Source organism: Rhipicephalus microplus, unplaced genomic scaffold (assembly GCF_043290135.1).
Source record: "Rhipicephalus microplus isolate Deutch F79 unplaced genomic scaffold, USDA_Rmic scaffold_28, whole genome shotgun sequence".
Classification (NCBI taxonomy): Eukaryota; Metazoa; Arthropoda; class Arachnida; order Ixodida; family Ixodidae; genus Rhipicephalus; species Rhipicephalus microplus.
In genome coordinates this window covers 5,415,656-5,426,747 of record NW_027464601.1, presented here as the reverse complement: position 1 = coordinate 5,426,747, position 11,092 = coordinate 5,415,656, and the positions used below count along the sequence as shown (strand labels likewise).

At 48.9% G+C, this 11,092-nt stretch overlaps 1 protein-coding gene across 1 annotated transcript; it reads left to right on the top strand.

Moving 5' to 3' along the window:
- Window positions 1-9,006: 9,006 nt before the first annotated feature.
- LOC119167103 (uncharacterized) lies at window positions 9,007-10,536 on the top strand. The gene is made up of 2 exons (XM_037418563.2): window positions 9,007-9,332; window positions 10,023-10,536. The coding sequence occupies exons 1-2, from the start codon at window positions 9,007-9,009 to the stop codon at window positions 10,534-10,536; spliced, it is 840 nt and encodes a 279-aa protein (XP_037274460.2).
- Window positions 10,537-11,092: the final 556 nt, after the last annotated feature.

Genomic DNA, 11,092 nt, shown 5'->3' with positions numbered 1-11,092 from the left:
CCTCAGAGATCAAGTACGTTTTATCATGCCTTCTGCTCAGCACGGTTCAGGTAAGCACCAGCAATTTCCGCGCCGGCCAGGCCCTTTTGCGGTATTGGCATTGACTGGTGTGAACACCTCCCGTTCACCCATTCTTGATATTGCCGCGTAACCATTGCCGTCAACCACTTGCAAGAATACGCCTAAACAGCCGCTCTGCCTGCTGCTACAGCACGTGACAGCATCTTTCGTTCTCCGCAATTTCATTCTTGGTCGCGGCACACCATGCGAACATTTCTGTGTGATAGAAGACGGGTGTTGGTTTACGAAGTCGAAAACGATCTCCTTGCCTAGTGTTGTATCGTTCATCGCAATATTACCGCCTACGCTTCCCAAACCAATAGCCTCACGGAAGTATTCCACTGCACCCTTGGCGACGAGAAATCCAATAACGTTCTCTACGACAACTTTGACTGGGACGCTTCGTGACGTACACATAAAACACGGCTTTGAAGAAGACTAAACGTTCTTCGCCGAATTTTCCGCTGCATGTACGAGAACCTTCAACTAAACTTGACACCGTTCTAACTTACTAAGCCAATTCATTCGGAACTACTCCCATCTCTCTCATTGCCCACCGTGACGAGGTGTGCCGAAAGCTTGCCCAATCGTTCACAACTATAGACCAATGGAAACAAAATTCTCGTTGGGACGAAGACTCCTAGTCGACTGATCGCACTTTCCTGTGGATTTCTTTTTGTGGCTCTGAACTACAGCTGTCTCTATACTGGCCTCTCCTCCAAGCTCGCTTTGAAATATCAGGAACCATACCGTGTTTTTGCGCTGTTGTCATCTGTAAACTAGGGCGTCGAAGAACTACATCGCCCACGGACCAACGCTTCCGTGATCGTGAAACCATTCACGTACAGCATCTGAAGCCCTACTACAATCTGCATGTACTGTACTCTCCTTGAGTCACCAAGATTGCTCCTTTTCTAAAAGGACGCCATTGTATCGAATAGGATTGTGCAGTGTTGCAGCCACATCATCAGATCTGCACAAGGCGAGAGCTGAAGCTGCCAAAACATTGCTTGCGCGACACTGCCTGCGCCTGTCCACCTCATGGTGCCCGTGTTCGGGCGAAACCGCTTTCGGCCCCCTGTTTTCAGTACAAAATTCACAGCATATCTACGGAATGAGTGATGATGAGTGGGGCCAATCTTCGTCATTCCGCCTGTGTGTCCGTCTGTCCGTACTTGCGCCCGTTGGTGCGTCAGTCCATCCATACGTGTGCCCGTTCAGGCATTCGTTCGTAAATACGTCTGCGCGTCTGTCTGTGCGTGCTTCTGTTCGTCCGTCTGTGTGTCTGTCTGTCCAACTCCTTGCCTGTCTTTCCATTCGTTCAATCGTCCGTCCATGCGTCCATCCGTCCATCTAGTGAACACTTTAAGTACCACCATCTCGCTTCTTTTTATCATACTGTTACGCACAAGAAGAACCAGAACTTAAATGGCTGAAGGGGGTTGTTTATTTTGGTCGCGAAGAGAAGCGCCGGAGCGGCCAACAGGTTGATAATCGCAGTGTCGTCGTCTTCTTCCTTTCTCCAGCTTCGGGCAGCCAGCCTGTTCACCCATCTTCGTTTTCTTCCCAGGCATGCGCAACATTCCACCCCTCGCAGACGAAGCCCGCCGGGCGAGGTGATTGATTCACCTTTGTGTGTACAACTTCAGTCGAGCGACATGGACTGCTTGGGTTTTAGTGGCTCTTCTACCGCTTCTCGTGAGGCGAGCTATTGTTTATGTGGCTTCCGTGATTTTGTCGAGAACAACAAACGGTCCATCATATGGGGCCAAGAACACTTGGCATAACCCGCATCTTCGTACCGGAGTCCACCGCCACACTAAGTCGCCTGGATGGTAAGGTAGAGGCCGGTGGCGGACGTGATAGCGTGCCTTCGATTTTTCCTGTGATGCCAAAGTGCGTAGACGAGCAATACGACGCCCCTATTCTGCAAGGCAGAGGATTTCGGTGACTGAGAGGTTCTCGTGCGCCGAGAATGGCAAAACTGTGTCTAGTGTGTGCCGTGGCGGTCGTGCGTACATCAAGAAAAAGGGGCTATAGGCTGTTGTCTCGTGCTTAGCGGTGTTGGACGCGTACGTTATAAATGATAGCACGTCGTCCCAAGTTCTTGTGGTCGGATGCCACATACATAGAGAGCATGTTTACAATTGTTCGGTTGGTGCGTTCCGTGAGCCCATTTGTTTGCGGATGGTAAGGCGACGAGGGACGAAGGCCCTCGTCGCCTTACTCAATCGAAGCAGCTCTTCTACTATATTTGCCATAAATGGTCACCCACGATCACTGATGATCACGTGGGGTGGGCCAGGTCGGAGGATAACGTGCTGCAGCAGGAACACAGAGACGTCGCTGGCAGTTGCGGTTGGTATGGCCGCCGTCTCGCAGTAGTGCGTGGGTAATCGACACATACAATTATCCAGCGATTGCCCTTAGTCGACTTTGGAAAAGGGCCCACGAGGTCAATGCCCACCTGTTGGAAAGGTGTGCTTGGAAGTGGCAAGGGCTGTAGAAGACCAGCTGGAGTAGTAGATGAGTGTTTGTGGCGTTGACACTGCGTGCAGCTGGCCACATACGCCTCGACTGACTGTCGCATTCCTGGCCAATAAAAGTGTTCCTTAGCACGATAAAGCGTCCGCGCGAAACCTAAATGTCCGGACGTAGAATCGTCGTGCATAACACCTGAAATCGTTGTCCGAAGGCTTTCTGGCACTACCAGGAGGAAACGTGCACCAGTGCTCGAAAAGTTCTCCTTATACAGAAGTCCGTTGCGTACACAGAAATGGCATGCCATAGGAGCTGTGCTGAGTGATGATAGCCTGGTGTCCTTTCGCTTTTCATCTTTGAAAGTACTGATGTCGGGGAACTTTGGTGACACAGAAGCTACGACGTGGTCGAGGTCATCGGCGTCACACTCTGTAGTGCCCAGTGGCATGCGCGAAAGGCAATCTGCGTCAGCATGGCGTCGACCACTTTTGTACGAGACTATGAAATTATACTCTTGGAGCCGAAGTGCCTAGCGTGCTGGACGGCCGCAAGGGTCCCGAAGGTTGACGAGCCAACACAATGAGTGGTGGTCGGTGACGACTGTAAAAGGGCGTCCATATAGGTAAGACCGAAACCGCTGAATCGCAAATACTACCACGAGGCATTCTTGTTCTGTTACAGTGTATTTATGCTCGGGCCTACTCAAGGAGTGACTTGCATATGCAATCACGTGCTCGCGGTTACCATAACGTTGAACTAGGATGGCACCAATTCCTATGCCACTGGCATTCATGTGCAGTAATGTTGGGGATGATGGGTTGAAGTGTTGAAGAACAGGCCGCGACGTCAGGAGGAACTTTAGTTGACGAAAAGAGAAGTCGCACTCCGGAGTTCACTCGAAGGGAGTATACTTTCGTAGCAAACATGTCAGCGGATACGTGACATTGGCAAATTTAGGTATAAAGCTTTGAAACTAGGAGCAAAGTTCCAAAAAACTGCGGAGCTTCCTAACAGAGCGCGGCGCATTGAATGTTTCAACGGCTGCTGTCTTCTGGGGATCTGGACGGTTGCCATCTTGATCGACTAGGTGTCCGAAAACAAGTTTTTGTCGGTTTCCGAAGTGGTATTTATTTGAGTTAAGAACAAGGCCAGCGTTTCTTATGCAAGCCAGTACAGTATCCAGACGAGAATTGTGTTCGCTGAAGGAGCGGCCAAAGATGACGACGTCGTCGAGATATCACATGCAAATGCTCCACTTCAAGCCACGAAGAACAGTGTCCATAAATCGCTCGAACGTCCCCGGCATGTTGCACAGTCCAAATGGCATCACGTTGAATTCGAAAAGGCCGTCAGGGGTTACAAAGGCCGTATTTTCTTTATCTTCAGGATGCTTGGGAATTTGCCAGTAGCCCGATTTTAAGTCTACAGAGGAAAAGTAAGAGGTCGAATGCAGACGGTCTATGGCATCATCAATACGTAGAAGTGGGTACACGTCTTTTTTTGTTATAGTATTCAATCGGCCACAATCGACGCAAAATCTCTAGGATCCGTCTTTCTTTTTAACGAGAATTACTGGAGCTGCCCATGGACTTACCAACTCTTGAATGATTCCGTTTTCATTCATTTCGTTCACCTGCTCATTATTAATCCGCTGCTCAGATGGCGAAACACGGTATGGCTTTTGTCTGATCGAATGGGCCAAACCCCTGTTGATAGTGTGACATGTCCAAGGAGCAGGAATTAAGGGCGCTTTGTATTTCTGCGCAAAGTCGAAGGCAGAGACGCGCTTCGAAAGTACATTCACCGATGTCCGGTGTTCACTTGTGCTCAGCGACGTATTCACCATTGGCAGAAGAGCCGTTTCAAAACTGCGACTTCGATGCTTTTTCGGCGCATCTCTAAGCTCGGTCTCTAGTAAGGCCTCTTGTTGTCCGCTGACAACGGCTAACTTTAGACCATCTGGTAACATCAAGGGTTCTGTGGAGCAATTGACAGTCCATAAACCAGCGCGTCCAGGTCTTATCGACACCACACAATGTGGGATCAATTAACACATTCTTTTTCATGCAGTTGGTGTGCACTGGTTCTAAGTTGGCATCAAAGTTGGCGGAATAGCTGTCGCTGCAACCAACAGGTACACGAACGGTTGATAACGGTCGTATGATAGTGTCGACACAGACAAACAATGCCGTCTCACCATCCAGAGGGTTTTCCAAGAGTGCTGGCGGAATGTGATCACTCAAGACTATTGTCCCTTTGCAGTAGCGACAGTCGCACCACACTCCCTCGAAAAGTCCATACCCAAACTAACATCATGTGTCGCCTGCGGAATAATCACGAACTCCGTTGGGATAACGCGGCCTCCGAGAAACACGTCAGCTTGACACACCAACAGGATGCAGTTCCTCACCACTTACTCCGCAAAACTTCGAAGCTTGATTCCACCTAAATAGAACCTTCCGTCCCAAGGTATCTTTAAAACACGCACTCATGACCAAAATAGTTGCCCCCGTATCCACCAAAGCCATCACAGGCACATCGTCAAAAAAAACACGCACTCTGTTCTTGAGCATCAACACAGGAGGTATTTTAGATATTAGCACGTCTCCGGCGACTTCACCTCCATCGGCCGCGCCTGCTAGCTTTCTTGTGGCAAAGGAGACGTGTTGCGACGCCGTGGTGAAGAAGAACGGGGAACACAAGGCGGTGGAGGCGTCAAGCTCCTGTCAGATGTAGGGGAGTGGTTCCGGAAGCTGCGTGTCTAGTAGTCTTCGCGAGGAAGCAGGTGTGTTTCCCTAGGATCGTCGTGCGGTCGATCAGACAATCGTGTAGAGTGTTGTGGTGGGCCATAGTACGTTGCTCGCGGGTCGTCGCGAATTCGTTCGGAAGGCCGTGCAGAGTGTAATGGGTGGCCATACCATGGGGTTACATGTCGACAGTTGCAAAATTGTGAAATATGTCCTGGGACACCACAGGAGTAGCAAACCATGAGAGGTCGAATCTGCGTTTGTTCGTCAATGAATCGAACATCGTCTTCCCTGGCGTAGTGGTTTGGTTCGTCGCGTACATCATAAGGATAGACCGGGCGTCACGAAGAAGGCGGACGCTGAGGGTGTCAGTCATGGCGAGGAGCTGGCAAGCGTGGTGCTCTCCTTGGTTGTGGGGGTGCGCTGTACTCAACAGCTGCTGCACTGACCATCGATTGCCAAGGGGTCGTAGAAGGCGGCGGCGCAGGCACAGCCTCACGTGGCACATATACCGAATGTTGGCCGTTTATAGAAGAGTGATCAACTGCTGAATGTGTCTGTTCTCTATAGCGAAAAAGTTCTTCGCGAACGATCTGTCGAATCGTCGAGGACAGGTCTAGGCAGGAGCTGGTGTCGATGCTGGCAACCATTGTAACATTTGTGAGCCGGTTGAACTTTGGAGCAATCCTGCGCATTTTCAGCTGTTCGAAAGTTCGGCAATGCCGAATCACGTCGGACACCGAGCTCAGGTTCTCTTTACCGATGAGAAAATTATAAACATCTTCGGCTTTGCCTTTCAGCAAATACTCTACTTTGTCTTCTTCTGACATATGATTATTGACCACCTTGCAGAGCTTCAGCACATCCTCTATGTACGTGGTACATGTCTCACCTGGAACCTGCGCGCGTTGAGACAATTTCTGCTCAGCCCGTTTCCTTTTGATGCTCGAGTCACCGAAACACGCTTTCAGCTCCGCAACAAACACGTCCCACGTCGTCAGTGTGTCCACGTGGTTGTCGTACCACATGAGCGCAGTATCCGTTAGGCAGAAGGCAGAAGACCACATTACTGAGCTGAGCGGCGGCATCCCAGCCGTTGGACTTGCTGACTCGTTTGTACTGGACGAGCCACGCGTCGACATCCTCTCCCGATTATTCTCCAAAGGTTGGTGGGCCTCGATAGTAGGGCACGGAACCCACTGTAGTTGGCCTTGAAGCGTTAGATGACTGATCTTGGGCCATTACGACCGGCGCAGGCGGGAGTCCGGCAAGGCAGCAGCTGCGGTGAAGTCCTGGAAGTGAAGCTCCCGTAGTTGGATTTGTGTTACCCCGCACCTCCACCAATTTGTTAGGCACAAGGAGGACCAAGACGTATACGGCTCAAGGGGCCATTTATTTTGGTCACGAAGAGAAGCGCCGGAGTGACCAACAAGTTGTTGATCGCAGTGGCATCGTCTTGTTCCTTTCTCCAGCTTCGGGCAGCCAGCCGGTTCACCCATCTTCGTTTTCTTCCCAGGCATGCGCAACAATATATTCATGCTATATAATTGCCACCTACAGCGGACAATGCAACGACTTAACGCGAAATTGTACCACATTTCTGCTGTCTGCACTTTCTTAACACCGAGAGCGTGAAAACGACATCGTGCTACGTTTGTCGTAACATGCGTACATGCGGATATGTGCTCGAAGGCGGGTCTGTCCTACTGGTATGTGAGTATGTGACATAGGTTACACACTACGACAACGGGGGACGCACAAGCCACGCCTAAAGAACTTCGCCTCTTAAAAATGGCACAAATGAATTGTGTCTGTTCAACAATACTTACAATACTTAATAAATTGCAATAGTGATTGAAACAATGTGTGATTTAAAAACCCGCATTCCTCCCTTCCTTTTGTAAGCCTACTAGGCTCATAATAACAAAGTTATTTGGCTGCTAAATACTGCTCTGCGCATCAGGAAAGTTGCTAACTGCTGAATTAGAAGAAAAAGCCATAAGTTTTAAAAATATACACGTGATATTTGGAAGCTGGTTAACTCAATCCAAACTAGATGGCGCCACCACAACGTTGGCGTCCTTGTACGGGGGCCTGTGCGGTGCTGCTCAGTATGTCTTTATCAGCGTCGCGTCGTCTTCTTGGCGTCCCCGCAACGTGTGCATGGGCAGGAATAAAAGCGGGCAAACAGCAGCGCTTGAAACGTCAACTCGGTTGCACTTTTAAATGCAATATCCTTCCACCTACAACATATCACATTGTCGTCATGTGCTCCATGGAACGTGAGTTTTCACCCTACGCATTTGTTCACTTTATATTTAGTTCCTGAAGTACACGAACAGTGCGTTCGTCAATATTTGCAGTGTCGAAGATTGAAATTCTCGCAGACAAGACCCAGAAAGCATGGCTCAATAAACAAATCTAATCTCAATAATGAAGACGGAAGCTACTTTATGGTTTTCCCCGAGGGTGAGATGAGACTAAGCGATAGTCGATTTTACATTTATTTATTGCTTTCAAGACAGTGGCCGTATAGCAAGCTCGTGTTTGGATCGAAGCGGGCGAAGCGGGCGATGGTGCCTGCATGGGTGCGGCCAAGTTGGCTTCGAGCTTGTGTTGTGTAGTACGCCAATGGTCACTAGCTCAATGAGTTTGCTGGGGCCACTGGCTGGTGGAAGACTAGTTACAATGACGTGATCAAATAATATGGGAGGGCCCATGCTCTGTTGCAAAAAATCGTCTATAGCTGTCCCTTGTGCGCAAATTGAAAGCGAAAGCCAAAATCCTCACCACTTTTGTCTACTCAAATGATGCAAGACAGCAGAATTCCATCACAGGTGTGAAATATCAGCTAAGTTTGTGTCACTACGATATCATCATCACGTCTAAATGAAATCACATGATGCGTCATCAAATGGCATCACCACTTGGTCTACGGTCTACTCGTGACGCACGGGCAAAAGTAAAGTACTTTGAAGTAAACCCCTTTTGTCGCCTAAAGGGACCATTTGCAGAAAGGAGTGGCGCTTATGACACACGGCACCAGACTACTGCTTTAGGCGGTGCCTCAGAAGAACGCTGTAGAAAAAAATGGCGCTGTTTGTGGAAGCAGCAAGATTGGAAATATTAAAAAGAATCTGCGCATGTACATCACATTCAGCGACACCAGAGCATAAAACCGTTTTTTATTGTCTGGTGGCTTTTAATGCGCATATCTCTAAACTTCTTTCGCTTTTTTTGCGTTTTTTGCAGCAACTTGAGTTCGTCTGGCAACTATGAAGAGTCGGTGTTTTGCTGTTTTTGTTTTTTGTCGTGCTATTTACATCGCTGCGTCCAGCTGGGTCAGTGATGGCGTGCCGCGTTTCATCGCGGTCCTGCGATGTCTCAGCTAAGAGACAGAGATAAAGCAACAGTAGAGGTGGGCCTGACTCTTGTCGCCCTCGGCTCCATCGAAGATGAGCTAAACGCTGCGAAGGCAAGAGTGATGAGCCTCAAACAAGGACTCGTCATGAACAGCTTCATTTTGACAGCTTCCGCACTATCGCCCCGAACAATCAACCGCGAAAGGTGGGCCTATGTGCGCAACGAACGCTGGTTCGAAGACACATTGCCGTTATTAGGTGAAGACCACTTTAGGCAGTGTTTTCGAGTGAGCCCAGCCACCTTCCGTTTTATTGTGGACAGCCTACGCCCTTCGCTAGAGAGGGTCACAACTAATATGCGCGAGTGCATTGCGGTTGAAAAGGTGGTGGCCATCGGCTTATTCAAACTGTGCTCCGCGGCAGAGGACCGAGTCGTGGCCAGTGTCTTCGGCGTCGGACGATCGACGGTGGACGGCATTTACAAGGAGTTTTGCGAAGCCATCGTTTCTGTCTTGGAAAGCGAATGGATCAAGATGCTGAGTCCATCTGAGATGGCCGAACACATTCGGGAATTCATGGCCGTCAGTGACTTTCCCCAAGCTGTAGGAGCCCTCGACAGCTGCCACTTCCCAATTTCGCCGCCACAAGAACATGCCACTGATTACTATAACTACAAAGGGTGGTAAGCTGATTTGGCTACTTTGGTAATTAACGTTAGCGTGTAAGGTATCGCACCTAAACATCCGAGAAATCCGCATCTGAACCATTCCTTGTGTGCGAATTATGAGTTACAAGCTACCTATATGACTCACAAATTGGTCTCCAGCAACGTCAGTTTCTCCCTAGAATGTGCAGCGGCGCATGTTTCTTGCAATTACAGGGATCCGATAGAGAAATCCTCGCTACAAGATTTCGAGAAAACAACAAAGTCTACTCAGAAAAAACTTAATCGTGCACGCAAGTAAGTGTCGTCAAACGATAAGCTTGTTGCAAATCACATTTGAGGCCTTGAAGCCGCTGAAAAATTTTCTCATAATTAGAAACATCAAATGGGAATTGGCAATAGTACCTTGCTAAATCCGTAAAATTCCGCGAAGCGTTATAGTAACCAAGACGAGCATAAGTTGTGATCGAGATAGTTTACCCGATGTATGTACTGCTATCTATACGTATGTGTGTATGCAACTTTCACCTCTGAATGGTCCAAGCTAACGTGCCCATTTTTTCACCCTTGTCCCTTAGCAATCTGTTCATTATTTGTTCTCACCACATTGATATATTTATGTCAATATCGCTAGCCTTTTTTAAACCAGAGAAGTGTTCTTACCAACTTTGACTCTTGTGTTAACGACTCTTGTGTTAATTTTTACAGGTACAGCATTGTTCTCCTGGCGCTTGTAGACCACAAGTACCGTTTCAGGTTTATAAATGTTGGTTCCCCTGGAAGGTGCCACGACTCTCATGTGTATCAAATGTCTAGCCTCTCCGGCATGGTTGAGGGACCACTTCTCAAGGCTCTAGTTGTTACAATAAGAGGCGTTGCCGTGCCACCTCTGGTGCTCTGGGACCAGGCCTTCCCACTTACACCTAACCTCATCAAGTCATTTGGACACAACACCCCACTTAGTGCAGAGCAGGAAAATTTCAATTACCACATCAGCAGAGTGAGACGTGTAGTAGGAAACGCCTTTGGAAGGCTTAAGGCAAGATTTCGCTTCACATCGAAGAAAATGGAATGCGACATTGCATATGCTCGCCTCGTGATTCGCGCATGCTGCGTGCTCAACATCTGCGAGCATTTCAGTGATGCTGTTCAGCTTCAATGGCTCCAGGAAGTGAAGCAGTCCGACTCCCAACTGCCCCAACCAGAACGTAGCAGCGATTAACAGATTGGGAATGCAGTCAGTGTGCGTTCTGAACTTGTGGACCACTTCAGCCAAAGGACGCAGAGCCAGGCAGCCCGCTCCAATAATTTTATTTGCGCTGGCATTTGTAAATAAAAAGAGTGACAGTTTTCTGCCTCATGTATTATTGATGAAACCAACGAGGGCATTTACAAGCTTTTCTTTAAGCTGCAGGTGTTTTGATCTTAGCTCTACCTCTGTTTGCTGAGCCCGCTCCAGCTGCTCTCGTAGCATTTTTTGTTCACCCAGCTTAGCTTCTTGAAATTCACACGCTGCGCTCAGTGGCCGCCGTCGCTTCTTTGCTGCCCGTGCTGCCGTACTCGTTGCAGGGCTCTGAGTCGACTGCGTGGTGGGTGCAGGTGGTGGCGTCTGTTCAGTTGGTATTCCTGGCACTGGCGTGCAAAAAAAAAGAAATTGATCTGAGAGGCCGCACACCACAATCGTAACTCTTGATAATTACATTGATAAAATGAACACCACAAACGAGGATAAACTTTCATAATGCTGGACAACAATGACCGATGCTGCATATTCAGGC

Coding starts and splice junctions, on each gene's coding strand:
- LOC119167103 (XM_037418563.2), top strand. CDS start 9,007: ATGCGCGAGTGCATTGCGGTTGAAAAGGTGGTGGCCATCGGCTTATTC. Junction 9,333..10,022: donor TACTATAACTACAAAGGGTG/GTAAGCTGATTT, acceptor TAATTTTTACAG/GTACAGCATTGTTCTCCTGG.